We start from the raw sequence: 15,632 nt of genomic DNA on the forward strand, positions 1-15,632 counted from the left end.
TTATATAATCTATCCTGTCCTGAGTGTGAGATCTCATCCATCCCTCCCCCTCTTCAGTGAGTAAAACAAAAAGGTCACCCTCTCTGCCTGACATTTGTGGTGTCGATAACTGTTGAAAACAATTGTCAACTCCCTCTTATTGACCCAGCCTTTGAGCCCCTCCAGTCTGCCACTGTCTTATCGAAACTGGACTTGCGCAACACTTACTATCTCATAAGGATCCTGGATGGATATTCAATACTCCTGTTGGCCACTATGAATATCTGGTCATTCCTTTTGGTCCTACCAGTGCCCTGCAGTTTCAGGCTCTGGTCAATGATTTTCTCAGAGATGCTGAACAACATTCAGATCTCCTCCCAAAACAGCATGTCAGGTTATACTAAGACAGGATACTAAGATTGCTTCCACAAGTTTTTTGTTAACAATGAGGAATGTGAATTTCATGTGTTGTCAGTCAGTTTTTTTTTGGATTCATCATCAAGCAGTAGCAGAGCCTGCTGAGATCAAAGCTTTGGCAGAATGTTTCAAACCTTGTTTTACTATTCCATCCCTTGTCTGGGTCTGTGTTCTGTGTGTGGTTAAAACTTAAAACCTGCAGAAGAAAACATGTCAAAAAACACATCTAACTTCAACATGGCCATGATCACACATCTTTATTTTTTCAAATGAGTTTAGTTAAATGCAGTAAATATTCAAGTATTCTTTTACCTCTGCCAAGGAAATAATCTACATTTCACACAAAAAAAGTCAAAGAGGTACACAATCCCTGGAATTATTGTGAATAAAGACAGCACAAAAACCTTTATTTGACTACAGGTCATGTAACGCCTATCATGTTACATGTTATCATGTTATCATACTACATGACCATCACAAACCTAGCTTGATTTTAATTAAGACCAATGAAATTCTTGGCCCAAACTATTTTACAATCATCAGATAAGAAACCACCACCTGTTATAAGCCCTGAAATAAAGGGTACACATTTTGCTTTATGCCAAACGGTGTATTTGCAATCCCTGATAACCTGGTGCAATTGTACCCCTTGACTAGACTAGGCCTAGTGTTTGTGTGGTTTAACTTATCATAGACCATAGCAATATGCCTTTTCACACTACAAAAATATTCTTCTCTCTGGTAGAGAAAGTGCTAACACCATGGCAATTTAAGAAAGAAATGCAAGTTCCATAAAATTCGATGACCCATGACTGACTTAATTCCCCCAAGAGGATGCACACAATTATGTCCACATGAATGATTCTGATTCTCACAAATTACATATAGCCAAAATTCAGTGTCAATCCAGGAAGTAGTGTGTCCTTTATTTGGTGAGGCACAAAACTGAGAGGGCAGGTTGAGTTGATGGAGGGGAATTAATGATTTGTGATTTATGCAAATAAGTAAAAGAAAATATAAATATAATATATAATATTGTCACAGTTTTGAAAAAAAAGTTCTTCATTTATCATAATGGTTTGTTGAAAATCAGAATTGAAATGCTAAATTGCTGGATGTAATTTAATATTTTGCAGAATCAACCAATGTGTGTTCAGACCTCATCTTATCATCTTTTGCAATGGAATCAGCAAGGAATTGGTTTCTGAAGAAGGACTAGGTATATGAAAACAAATCCTGCCACTGTTTTTCATTCATTATATCTCTGTTAGACAGTGACAATAAAAATAAATTATGGGAGAGATTTTTAGCTTACAATAGCATTGCAGAACTAGCCATTCAACATCCTCACTGGGCCAGAAATTAACGATTTGTCTCTTCCTCTGTTTGTTGACTAATTTTGTTTTCTCAGTGCAATATGCAATTTAATTCATAATGTTTTCAAATATGTTGTAAAAATTAATATATTAAAATTAATATTTAAAATATTGTTCTTGTGTGGATCACAGTGCAAATTTAGGCTGTGTGGGAGCATTTTTTTGGGGTGTTTTTTACATTTGAAGAATCGGTAACCATTTACTTCAATTGGATTGGATTTGGCTGCAACATTGTTTACACTTGAAACTCCAAAAGTGTTTTGTGGACTCAAACACCCCCCACACACCCCATCAGCATAGTGGTGAGGAGATGAGTGAATATTCATTTCTGGAACTATCCCTAGTATTAGAAGATAGTATGCCTCCATTATTCCCTTATCAGATTAAGCTGGCTATTTGCTGGCAACGATTTATAGAATTTCTTATTTTTAGTACTAATACGAATGAATACTAAAGCCTAGTTTATGCTTCCCTGCGCATCGACGCCGTACCTACGCCGTCGACGCGGACCCCTACGCCGTAGCCTGACGTGCACCTCCAAAAAATCCTAACTACGCGTCGCGTTGACGCGGACCGCAAGTGCTGTGATTGGTCTGCTCAGAACGTAAGTTCCGGCAGTTGCTTTTTCCGGTCTTTCTTCCTCGTCGTACAGACCACCTCCGCAAACGTCTTCTGGTCGCCTGCGCTTCAACATTTGCAATATAAGCATTTGTTCCTCAATATTGATGAGCTCCAACTCCAAATACAGCTGCTCCACCTCGGTCGCCATTGTTTACTGTTGTTTACTTTACGGAAGAAAAAGCAAGGACTTGGCTGAAACCAGACAAACACACAGCCACACCCCCCTACATTGCGGTGAATTGCGGAGCAACTCGTTCCCTCGACGCAGAACTTCGAATACTCAATGTCGATGCCGTACCTACGCCATCGACGTGACGCAGAAGCATAAACTAGGCTTAACATTCTACCTTTTGCAGCTGCCATTGTGTAAAGTTACTAGGAGCAGGTTTGTATCATGGCTGATCTAAAACAATGTAAAAATATACAAAGAGGATGTACCCTGTTGACATAATTTCTGTTCAGCCATGGTTCCCAATACTTAAAAAAGTTAAATATGAATCAATGTTTTGTTGTCAGTCTTGGGTGCTGGATGGCCCATCAGCAGAGGTTGAGGCACACGCAAGCAGCTCTGCAGGACAGCATCCAGCAGCAGCAACTTTCTCCTCTGCTCGCAGACACAGCTCCTGCAGGAAGTTGGTGGTCTCCATCACCAGGTCGCTTTCATCATCTAACAGGGTGTAGAGAAACACAATAATTATGTCTATTGAACACAAGAAGGCACACAAGTAGCTTGACACATCATGCTGGCAAAAGCAGTCATGGACAATACGTCAAATGAAACAGGATGACAGGGAAACAAATGTGACACAAACATTAATGCAAATCAAGAGTGAATAAGAACTTAAAGTACCCCTCTAATAACCCCAATACATGCACCATAGAAATACTATGACTATTACCACATAAGGCTTATATTATTACACTTGATATTCTTCTTAATGTTACTAAACCATTTTGCCACAAACTAACTGCTGTTGATAATGAGCCTTAGTGTTTTATTTATTCCAATATTAGATTCAATTGGTTTTAGTCAGTGTGTACACAAGAAACTCATTGTTGTATACTCACTTGACCTTGTGCCATATGGCGCCAAAATTGAACATCTACTGCCACATAATCCTGTTCTATCAAACCATAATTTAATAACCTTTTTCTAGATGTCTATCTGATAGTGCTGTAACAAAATTTAAGGAAATAGTTCCATTTACATCTACATAGTACAATTCCTCAATATAACTGATGATATATATTTTTTATGTTCATTTTATAAAAACCTTAATTCCACTGAGATTGAACATCTTTTGAATTAAACAAAGGTGCTACAACAATCGTGTTGAAATTCACCTAGCCTGGGAAGATATTCACAAAGTATACAAGAAGGTACTCCACAATGTCAGACTTGTCTACTACTCCACATTAATAGAGTAAAAATAAAAACAACCACAGGTTTTGCTTCAACACTGTAGCTAAGCTGACAGAGTCACAGCTCCATTGAAACCCTGAATAGCAATGCCTTTACGTACATCTTTATTGCAAATATTTCAACAATTCAAAATATAATTCACTATCTTCTGCCCTCAATCATCAAAAACAGAAATCTCAGGATCAACTAAGAATCCTGTTATTTATTTAGACAGCTTCTCTCAGCTCAGCCTTGATCAGTTGACTTCAATTATCTCATTGTCTAAAGCCACAACTTGTATATCGGATCCCATTCCAACAAAGTTACCTCAAGAAACAACAACAAAATTCTGCCCCTAATAAATAATACTGACTACAATCAATCTATCATCATCATCAGAATATATACCACAGTCCTTTAAGCTATCCCTAATTAAACCCTTTCTCAAAAAACCCACTCTGGACCCATAAGTTTCAGCCCAACTACAGAACAATATCCAACCTCCTCTTCTTGTCTAAAATCCTTGAAAAAGTTGTGGCCAATCAGCTGTGTATGTTTCTCCAGGAAAGTAATCTTTTTGAAGACTTTCAGTTGGGGTTTAGAGCTCATCACAGCATGGAGACAGCACTGACAAAAGTCACAAATTACCTTCTCGTAGCCTCAGATCAAGGGTGTCTCTGTCTGTCCTGTTAGGTCTTAGGGCAGCATTAGACACTAAAGATCATCACATTTTATTACAGGGATTAGAACAGTTGATTGAGATTAAAGGAACTGCCCTAACTTGGTCTGAATCCTATTTATCAGATTGATTCCAATTTGTGCAAATTAATGAGTCATCTGTGTACACCCAAGTTAATCACCGGGTTGCTCATGGATCTGTACCAAATTTTATTCTTATATAATATTCCATTAGGCCGCACAGGAGAGGCTTCCCCCTCTACTATATGATGGGAAAAGGGTTCCCAATTTTTCGGATTTCATGCTGACTGTGGCCAAGTGGAGGGCAGCCTTCATCAATGTGAAGAAGGAGCTTCATTCGTGTGCTAACATCAAATTTGACTTCAATACACTGCATATCACCATGTCGAGTGGCCAACCCCATTGATTTTAGGATCCGGACCAGGCACTTGAGTTTGTGAACAAGAGACTAAAAAGATATCCTGGATCACCACTGAGCTGAAAGTTCTTCTCAACAAGAAGAAGAAAGCCTTCAGGTCTGGGGACAGAGGAAGAAGAACAGAGGGTCATACAACATGACCTGAGGAGAAAGCTGAGGGAGTGCAAAGACTCCTACAGGAGGAAGCTGGAGGCCAAACTCCAGCAGAACAATATGAGGGATGTGTGGACTGGAATGAGGGAAATAACTGGGTTCAAGGCGAGAAGCAGACAGCTAGGAGGCAGCCTGGAGAGGGCAAATGAGCTTAATTTGTTCTTCAACAGGTTCAGTACACAGCTGTCCTCCCCACCACACTGCCTGACTTCCACACACCCTCACTGCTTCCAAAGACTCTGCCCTCCCCCACTCTACCCCCCCCCTGGTGTGCTCAAATGACATAACCCCCCACCTTCCAAGTGCTGCTCCTCCACTGAAGGGATTAACACCTTCCAGCTCCCCCATCTGTCTGTTACAACTGGCAAGGTGAGGAGACAGCTGGAGAGGCTTCATCTAAGCAAGGCCAGACGGTATTAGCTTGAGAGTATTGAGGTCCTGTGCCAACCAGCTAGCTGCTATTCTCCAGCATCTCATCAATCTGAGCCTTCATCAGGAGAAGATACTGTTGCTGTGGAAAACGTCCTGCCTGGTTCCAGTTCCCAAGAGGACGACACCATCTGGCCTCAATGTATACCGACCGGTTGCCCTCCCATCTTATGTGTTGAAAGTTCTGGAGAGGCTTGTCCTGGCCCACCTCCGACCACAGGTGAAATCATCGCTGGACCCTCTTCAGTTCGCCTACCAGCCTCATCTGGGAGGCTATAATCACCCTGCTGCAGCGAACCCACTCACATCTGGACCAGGCTGGTCGCACAGTGAGAATCACTTTCTTTTATTTTTTCAGTGCGTTCAACACCATCCAGCCAGTTCTTATGAGGGAGAAGCTATGGGGGTGGACCATAGACTGTATATAAAGAGGGGTGGACACATCCACCGTTTCCTTGATTGCTGACTATCTGACAGGCAGACCTCGGTTTGTTCGACTGGGCAGTGTTCTTTCTGATGTGGTAGTGAGTTCTACAGGAGCTCCACAGGGGATTGTACTGTCGCCCTTCCTCTTCAAACTGTACACCTCCCACCTTAAGTACAACTCCGAGTCATGCCACTTACAGAAGTTCACTGATGACTCTGCAGTGGTTGTGCGTATAAGTGATGGGAGGGAGGGTGAGTACAGAGCGCTAGTGGATGGTTTTGTAGAGTGGGCCATTAGAAATCATCTGCGCCTGAATGTGGCCAAGACCAGGGAGATGGTGGTCGACTTCAGGAGGAAGAGGACAGTTTCACAGCCACTGCGTATTCTGGGAGAGGATGTTGTACCTGGGCGTCCACATCGACAATGGACTGAAGTGGAAAACATCGATGCTGTCTAAAAGAAAGGAATGAGCAGACTAGGCCTGGGCCAATGATCAATAAATCAATTAATCACACGATAAATTAAAATTAACTCAATAATTTTTGTGCGTGCGTGTTTGTTTTGCTCATTTCTCGCCTCCAAGTAGGCTGGATGACAAGAGGGTTCACTCTGTGCTCGGTCTCAGCACCTGGGGGCATTTGTTGCGGAATGAACGTAGTGAACCCTCTTGTCAGTCATCCAGTCTCTTTGTCTCTGTGGGGGAGGCGAGCCTAGCATTGGCTCCACACACAGAGTGCAGCAAGTGAGCCTTGTGCGGAGCAACTCAAGGAAAAAAGATGATTGCAAAGCCAAATGCCACAGCCCCGGTGTCAAACCGAATGAGCAAGGTGAGACCATCAACACGGACGAGCCAGTATGCCGAATTTGTTCAAAAGTGGTGGCAACAAAAAAAGGCAACACAACAAACTTGCATGCCCACCTAAAGCATAACCACCTGACCCAGTTTTCCCAGCTGGGAAAAAAATGCACCTCGAGATGCAGAGCCTTCGTCCCGACAGTCAACACTCACTGAGGCGTTTGGTCGACAAAGTAAATATAAACGGAACAGCGCAAAATGGTGTGCGCTCACAGAAAGTGTAGTTCGCTACATCGCAAAAGAAATGCTGCCCTTTAATTACAGTTGAAAAGCCAGCATTTAGAGAAATGCTGCAAACGTTTGACAGACAGTACGAGCTGCCTGCGAGAAAATACATGTCACAAACGGTCTAAATTTTCATTATTTGTTGAAGTGCAATTTTGTTTGTCGAGACTTGATAAGCCATTTTATTTATTGTTTTGGTTGTGTGTGGTTTTATATTTGAGTGATGTTTTTCTTAACAGAGACGGGGTCTATTTTATTGTTTTTGGTTGTGATTTTTATTCAAGTGCAATTTTTGCTAACAGAGACTGAGAGTCCATTTTGTTTATTGTTTTTTGTTTGTTTGTATTTAGGCCATTTAAACATTCTTGAAAAACAATTACAAGGGTAAAAAACACTGAGAAATAAAAGTTTATTGTATTTGAAAGGGTGTGCATTATTATGATATATTATCATGTTGACAATAATATCGTTTATTGGCAATAATTTGTGGGACAATATATCGTCCAGCAAAATTTGTTATTGTCCCAGGCCTAGAGCAGACTCCATTTCCTGAGGAAGCTGAGATCTTTCAACGTGTGCAGCAAGATGTTGGATTCTCCACACCACTAATAGTACTTGATAGTAATAACTACTGCAATAACTTTCAATTATTTATTTATTTTGCTAACATTATATTCATACTAATTTAACCACATATAGTCATATTTATATTTAGTCATGTCAAATACTGCAATTTTGCACCTTGTCTTTTTATGTTTTACTCTCTGTGAATGTTGAACTGCTGCTGTGACACAACAATTTCCCAACTGGGATCAATAAAGTTCATCTATCTATCTATATAAACTTAACCTCAGCAAAAGTGAGATATTTGCTGTTAACACACATGCCAAAGAGTATCCACTCAAAAACTTAGCCTAGACCTCTAATTCTGGCTTTGTATATCTTGGAATATTCGTGGCTGACACATTAAACAACCTTTATAGGAAAAATGTTCTTTCTTTGCTCAAGTATAGAATTTCAACAAAATTTCAAGCAATGGTCCCTCCTTAATCTGTCTGTTGCTGCTAGAATCAACACTATCAAGGTTAATATTTTTCCAGGTTTTCTATATCTGTTCCAATCTTTCTTCCTCTTTCTTTTTTCTGCAAAGTAGATATTCTTATTATGGAGTTTGTTTAGAATAAAAAGACTAGATTGCGACGTCAGATTTTACAGAGAAACTTGAACTATTGGCTTTGATATGAAGGTATTGAGAGGGACCTATATGTGGATACTGTTTTTGCATCTTTTCAACAACTAGTTGACAAATTTTCAGCTTTTGATAACTTTTTGGAGTCTCTCCTGTCACTGAAGGGGGCCATCATATACAATCTTTGTCCAGGATCCTCTTATGTACTCAAAACTACTTGGGAGACAGATTTGGGTGAGATAATTCTGTGTGATGTGTTGGGGGAGATCTTACAGAGGGTACACAGATCATCTATATGTGCTAAACACAGTTTCACCTAGTGCAGGATGTTGCTGTGACTTAATATGCAATGTAATATATATATATATATATATATATATATATATGGTGAATCTGTTTGAAGATTCTGTTCCATGTTTTATGTATATTGTGTGTAACAGAGACACACTAAATGTTGTACAGCTATACAATTTCAGTAACAGCATTTTATTCTGAGATCCACTGTAGGTAAATACTGATATTGCTGAGCATGCTAATAGGTGAAGCTTATAATACCTTAATAGTTTTATTTGCTTACTTTCCAAGAAAGAGAACATTTGATTGATATTGCCTTTGCTCGGACTCAGGGCAGATTAGAGATTAGACTAATTTAGCATCAAAACAGAAAGAGTTGGGGGAAACGTGGTAATCTACAGGTGTCAGGCACAAGCAAGATCTGCACACCAAACTCCTATAGACCTATAGACCATTCATCAATTTAGAAAACTTAAAAGATTAGCACCTTTCAGTTCTTTCAACCTTGGAGTCTCCTTATCCAGGTCAACATTCTGCTCTTGCAGAGATCTGCACATATTTTTATGGGTGAACCAGTGAAGCTTTTGGCAGGTCAAGCTGCAGTACATCACCTTGAAAATAATTACAGGAGAACATGATCTGAAGGTAGTTCAATATGTAAATTTAAGACATTATTTAATTATATTAGAGAAGGGAACAGATTTGGACTCACTGCTTTACAAAGGGAACACCTCTTATCTGCTCCCCTTTCCCCACATGTAGCACAATAGTCAGCATCTACAAATGCCATCTGACCTGTCAGGGCCTGAGTCAGCACTGAAAATGCTGTAGGTTCATTGCCCTGGAAACAAAGCAAAAATGTGTATTCAGTTTACATCAACAACAATGATTTGAAAAGGAAATAAATGCTCAGCAGCCTATATCATTACTACCATTCTTTCTAAAAATAATAGTTTATATGTTGTGCTTCAAATCTCTGATAACTTCTTCACTTACAATCTCTACTGGTGTAATGCTCCTCACCAGCTGCTGAAGGATTGTGGCCTCACAATACGGAAACCTCCTGATGCAGTCCCGAATGAATTTCTCCTGGTACTGTGGAAAGCCATCACTGTCTCTTCCCTTTAACAGACTGGGACCAAAAACCATTAAAGCGTGACAAGAACGAAATAAAAAAAGAGACGACATTTGTTATTACTATGATTCCAATATGTATTTTTCATCAATGACTCCTCATGGGTTGCAGCAATTTCAGTATTTGCAGAATTATTCAGTGTCTAAATAGGATGATCTGACCTGCTGGAATTATGTAATGGGGTGAAGGCAGAGATATCAGACACAAACATTTAAAATTCGGGACTCATAAAACCTACACCTGCACGAATACATTCCATATAGAGCAAAAGCTATTATGCTCTCAGTTTGGTCTGATTGACTGATAACCAACCAATAACATCAGAGGTTCTCACATAGGACCCACAGTTAAGGGTTTTAGGATTAGAAAATGTTTCACAATTATTGGTCATTGAGTGTAGAGTGATGATTTAAGCTTAAATATACGACACTAAAGTGAGGGAAACATGAGGGGTTCTGAATACTCTGAAGCCACTGTATAGAAAGGAAGAGCCTCACCTCTTGACAAGTGCATCTAGCTTATCATCCTGTTTCTGTAGAAATGCCAAGCATTTCTGCAGCACACAGCTGATGTAGTGCATCTTCATGGCCAAGACCTCATTTATATCTTGCTGCTTCACACACTGTTCACACAGCAGGTCCATTACTTGGTAACACTTCTCTAGAGCTGCCACATCCACCAGCACAGGGTTCTCCTTCACCAGCATGACTATCTGACAGATTGGAGAGTTAGTTAAAGAAACTTTTGTGGGCAGAAATAGCGTCACTGACTGAGATAGGTAGGAGAGACTATGTTTAGATGTTATGGGTGTGGAAAATACAGTAGTACAGAATTCACATATTTTATGAGTCCTGGCTTTTACATTTACATGCCATTATTCATAGGCCACAGGAACTAACCCTTGTGTAATAATCTAAATTATTCAGTTTATGTAGAATGTTTAAATCAATTTGATTCCTTTTATCTGTATAGCACCAAATCATAACATATATTATCTCAAGGCACTTTACAAATTAAGGTCAAGACACATTTCAAGAGTCTATATAATGCATGTTCCCCAGCTCCACATAGTGGACACAAGCAATAAAATATGTTTCATATCATGTGCAGCCCCACACAGAAAATTGCACGTTACTCACTTGTGCAGTGTATGATGGGATGGGAAAATGCACCAGCTGCATCAACCGGCATGTAGCTGGCAAGAGTCTGTTTAACACTGCTAGCAGCTTTGTTTCATTATTATTTTTTGTAATCACATTCCATATTTCACTGGCAGGAAATGTACTGAGTTACTTAATTTTAGCTTATCAACTCAAAACATCCCTTGTGCTTAAAAAATAGTCAGTTTCACAATGATACAGTTTTATCTTATGTAGTCTGAAGACCAAAAATAGTAAGGGGAGGATACAAAATTAAATTTAAATCATGCTACTGAAATCATGCCAGTGAACATTTGATTAAATGAGCATGGTTTAGATTTTAGCAATTCTCACCTTGACAGGGTTAAGGTTGGTAGTCATGATTATCTTGTGCAGGGGCCCTGCCAGCCTTGGGGGCAATTTGGGCTCCCTTTCCAGCCCCTGTGGTCTGGTGTAGTACTCTAGCCGTGACCGAGAGAAGAAGTTGTTGATCACTGTCACACAGTCATGCTGGCCTGGAAGGAGAATGTAAAGGTTAAGATGCCAGCACCTCGCTGTCACTAAATAACAAGCAGTTTAGTCTTTGCCTGTCTTACCTACAAATGCAGCCATCTGAGCAGCAGTGCGACCTACAGAATTCACTTGGTCTGTCTCTGCTCCTGCATCCAGCATCATGGAGGTGATATCTGTCTTCCCTGGAGGAGGTAGGAATAAGTATAAGACCAAGCATAATGGAGCTAAACTACAATGAGGGGCAAGCACACACATCCAAACTTAATAAGAATTTGGTGCTGGACAGAAGCGATGAAAACCAGAAGACAAGAAATGTTTGCACACCAGTTGAAGCTCCCACAATCAAGCTGAAAATGGCCTGTGCCCGAAACATTACCAAGGAGGTTTGTGCAAGCCTCAACTGTGGCCTCAAGTGTGTGTGGGGACATTTCTTGTCTTCAGGCATTTCAAGAGGACCTTGCAACAGATGCTGCAAAACTGAGACACACCATTATACCTGACAGGCCAGCAAACATGAGAGCAGTGTATCCATATTCATGTTGATTGCAGTTCACATCAGCCCCATGCTGCAGCAGCAAACGACACATTTCTGCTTTGCCTTTATAGGCTGCATGCATCAGTGGAGTCATGCCATACTTAGGAAACAAAGCAGACAATCAACATTACATGAGTAGTCAGTTTATGGCAGTGGTGGATCTAGATTTAGTTTTAATTTTAAAGAGGGACAAACAACACTTGGAACGCAGTCACAATTCCTGATTTAGTAACATGCACATTTAAGTCATTCCTTGTTCACTATAAGCTCTAAAGCTTTGAGCAAAGCCACACATCATTGAATATATGTATTATTCTTTATTCAATTTATTGTATTTCCAAAAAACTTCATAATTATCATAATTATTGTTAGTAATGTTTGTAAATAACTATTTTTGAAAGGCTTGGCCAGTGTGCCCCTGGCTCTTCTCTTTGATATACCCTTGGCTTATCTTTGGAGAAGAAGTATTAAGTATGATTTTTTTGATCGCTTTGATCGAAGCTGAAAACACATTAACTTATTGTTAATATTATTATCACCTTTTAAAGCTGCCATGGCTCCCACACTACTTGACAGGAGACAGGAGGAGAATAGAAGAATCTATGTATATACCCAGTAGAAACATATTCACAGAAAATTGCACGTTATTCCTATGGAGTGGTCTTTATGCCTTTTGCCTTTATGTTTGGTCTCAACCAACTATATCTGGCTCTTTATCTGCTCCGCTATGTTCATCAGCTGGTTTCTAGCTGTCTGTCTGAATAATTTGGAATTGAGTAGGTAGTGGAAAAAAGGTCAGAACTCATTACCAACTTGTCGAAATCATCATTAATCTTGGTAAAAATGATCAAGTCATATATGGAAATACACCTATTTTGATTGCTTGGGTCGTCCTCTAACCAGATCGATCCCAGTCTTCCCCATTCTGAAGGGAAAGAGAAGTGCTGGCTTTGTATGACTGAATGGGTGAATAGCAAAAACATGTACTGTAAAGCACTTTGAGTGGTCATCAAGACCAGGTAAAGTGCTATATGAATACAGACCATTTATTATTTTGACCTATAGGGGATGCTGATGCACTCAAAAAAAAAAAGTATCTGCCAATTTATGCCAACTTATGGTGTTAATTTGCCACCAGCAGGAATAAGCTAGATGTCAACTGTCACGGTAAATGAAAAATTATTTGCTCATGTGTCCAACTAAATATTATTCTAATTGCCTGATGGTACCACTATAATTAACGGCCAACAAAATAAAAACTGTTAAGGGCCTGTTTACTGTGAGTCTATATTAAAATGTTACACATAAAAAGAAAAAGTATCATTAAACAATGCACATATGCCTACTTGGTCACCATCAAAAAAATAAGATAAGGGTTTATCAGGAATTTGGCCATGATACAAGTTGTCTATTAAACTCAATGAGGACATCTGACACTGTGTCCTGAACATACATACTGATGTGCTAAATACTTGAATGTATAACTTGAGTTTTACACTTGATAATAATAAATCAAACATACCCCAAAACAGGGCAAAAATAGCTCAGCATCAAAATTGTACCTACATTGCCTTACCCCTTTTGTCTTTTATATAAACCTTTCACTAGCTCATGTTGATTCTGTTTGGAGGAAAATATTAATAAAAGATACACATAAGTAGGTTAAATCAATGACCTGCCCCATAAATATAAATATAACATACCAATAGGTCTGTATTGTACTATGCAGTAGCGTTTTTTCCATTCACCAATTCATACATTGCATCTATTTTCAGCACTTTCTCCATCTCTATTCCAGAACCAGTACAGCTGTCAGGGGTAATTTTGGGTTCAGCGTCTTGCCTAAGGACACTTTGGGAGAGACTGGGATCAACCCGCTAACCCCCTGGTTAGTGGACAACCTGCTCTACCTTCTAAACCACAGCCTCTCTTTGTTTTTATGCTTCTGAAGCATAGAGGCAATTTGATTTCAGGTGTCTGTCCATCCATCTCATTCTCATGAATGTGATCTCAAGAAAACCAAAATGGTACGAATTTGGCACGAATATTCAATTAGACTCAAGCAGAAATTGTTTTGATTTTGGTGGTCAAAGGTCACAGTGGCCTCACAAAGCACATGTTTGCCTTCTGAAGGTGATATATCTGGAACACTATGAAGGATCAAGTGATTTGATTTTGGAAATCCAAGGTCAAGGTCACAGTGGCATTGCAATGTATGTTTATGTTTTTCTTGAACATGAGATTAAGATAAGCTTGAGGAAATCTCTTTAAATTTGGTACAATATTTACTGATTAGGTTGGTGTCAGGACGTCAAAGTCAAAGTGACCTCACATTCCTCTTCCTATAAGAACTGCCAGTAGGGAGTTAATTATATCTGGCACAATTCATTTTGACTTTCTTTCAAATTTGGCAGACATGTTATGGAGGTTTTTTCCTATCTTTATTCAAGAGTGTGGTCTTTCAGTTCGAGCACATGACTGTTCAAATTGTGTATTACTTTTCATCAAAACCCTGCCCTTGCAATAAAAATAGCCCCTGTTTGCACCTAAATTTGCTCTGCTTCTGCTCAAACTGTGTTCTTGCATTCTGATATATTGTTCCTCCTTGCAGTCACATTCGCTTTACTTCAGAGAGTCCTGTGCGGGCGGTTACTCTTTAACATGGTTCATCCACTCCCACCCTCTACGGCTTATTATATGAACTTCCCCTGTCTTTTTCCTTGGAGTGCAGGAAATCTGTGGAGCGCACTATATACATATAGTCCACAAGTAGTCACTGGTGTCACATGTGCCTTGGTGTAAACTGATGAACATGTAAGCAGGTCACTAAGGATGTTAATGCCATTTCTGAGAATGAAATATCAAGCCTTTATAAATGAACAACTCATTTATAACTGTATAATATACAAATAATCTTTCCTGTGATTTTTTCAGTATTTGAGGAATACTGGAATCAGTCTGGACAACAGCAGGTACACCCCTAATTAAATAATCCTGCAGGAATATAAGAACACTTTGGATTTAACTAATGGTTTATATGGCTTTACATCTCTTTCACAGAAAACACTTTTGTTACATATTGTGGTTTGAGCTGACTGTGTGGGGCAGTGATGCAAAGCTCTGTCACAGCACCTGATCCTGACAGACAGTCAGTCTGAAGGAGTCTATAAACTGCATGTGGTGGCGTGACGCTATTATCAAACATGTTTGAGGGCTGCGCTTGCCTCTCAAAAGTCATCTCCATATGTTTCAATTGCAGTTGATAACATATGTTACAGTAACATACTGTTTCATGTTTTCTTTGTAGGTGGGGCAAGTGAGCTGGGTTGATGGTAAAGTAATTTTCATTAACTTCAGGCTCATTTCTCTGCCATAAACCAAATCTGATTTTCTAGAACATTGAGCACCACCAAGAAATTGCCACTGAGTTACACCTTATTGGCAAATTCCATTTTTTTTAAAGGTCAAAGTTCTCAACTTTGGATTTGGGGCCCCACAACTGGTAATTTGATAAGCATATAAGGTTCCATATTTTTCATTTTTTACATATAAAAGATTGTTATCTTGAAAACCACACACAAAAGAGTATATTTGTGTTTGAGTGTATTAACATAATACTTTAAACCCAAATACATAAGGTTAAAATGAATTAGCCTACATTAAATATAATTGGTTAAGCCAAAAACGTATTCTTGACATTTGAATACAGTAGTTCTATTAGTTATTGAGACTTTTAGTGAAACATATATTGTTATAATTATAAGTTTATTTGCATATGTTCCTTCTATATTTTTCTACCTCATCCAAACAGTTGACTCGTACTTC

The 15,632-nt window shown here is 39.3% G+C and overlaps 1 protein-coding gene across 1 annotated transcript; it reads right to left on the bottom strand.

Annotated features, from left to right (window-relative positions):
• Window positions 1-650: 650 nt before the first annotated feature.
• On the bottom strand, window positions 651-12,133 carry LOC109644478 (ankyrin repeat and MYND domain-containing protein 2-like). The gene is made up of 7 exons (XM_069522679.1): window positions 11,356-12,133; window positions 11,114-11,274; window positions 10,118-10,332; window positions 9,482-9,617; window positions 9,198-9,326; window positions 8,973-9,096; window positions 651-3,060 (listed from the first exon to the last, which is right to left on the bottom strand). Exons 1-7 carry the CDS (start codon window positions 11,525-11,527, stop codon window positions 2,906-2,908), a joined length of 1,092 nt encoding a protein of 363 aa, XP_069378780.1. The 5' UTR covers window positions 11,528-12,133; the 3' UTR covers window positions 651-2,905.
• Window positions 12,134-15,632: the final 3,499 nt, after the last annotated feature.

Source organism: Paralichthys olivaceus, chromosome 3, assembly GCF_024713975.1.
Source record: "Paralichthys olivaceus isolate ysfri-2021 chromosome 3, ASM2471397v2, whole genome shotgun sequence".
Classification (NCBI taxonomy): domain Eukaryota; kingdom Metazoa; phylum Chordata; class Actinopteri; order Pleuronectiformes; family Paralichthyidae; genus Paralichthys; species Paralichthys olivaceus.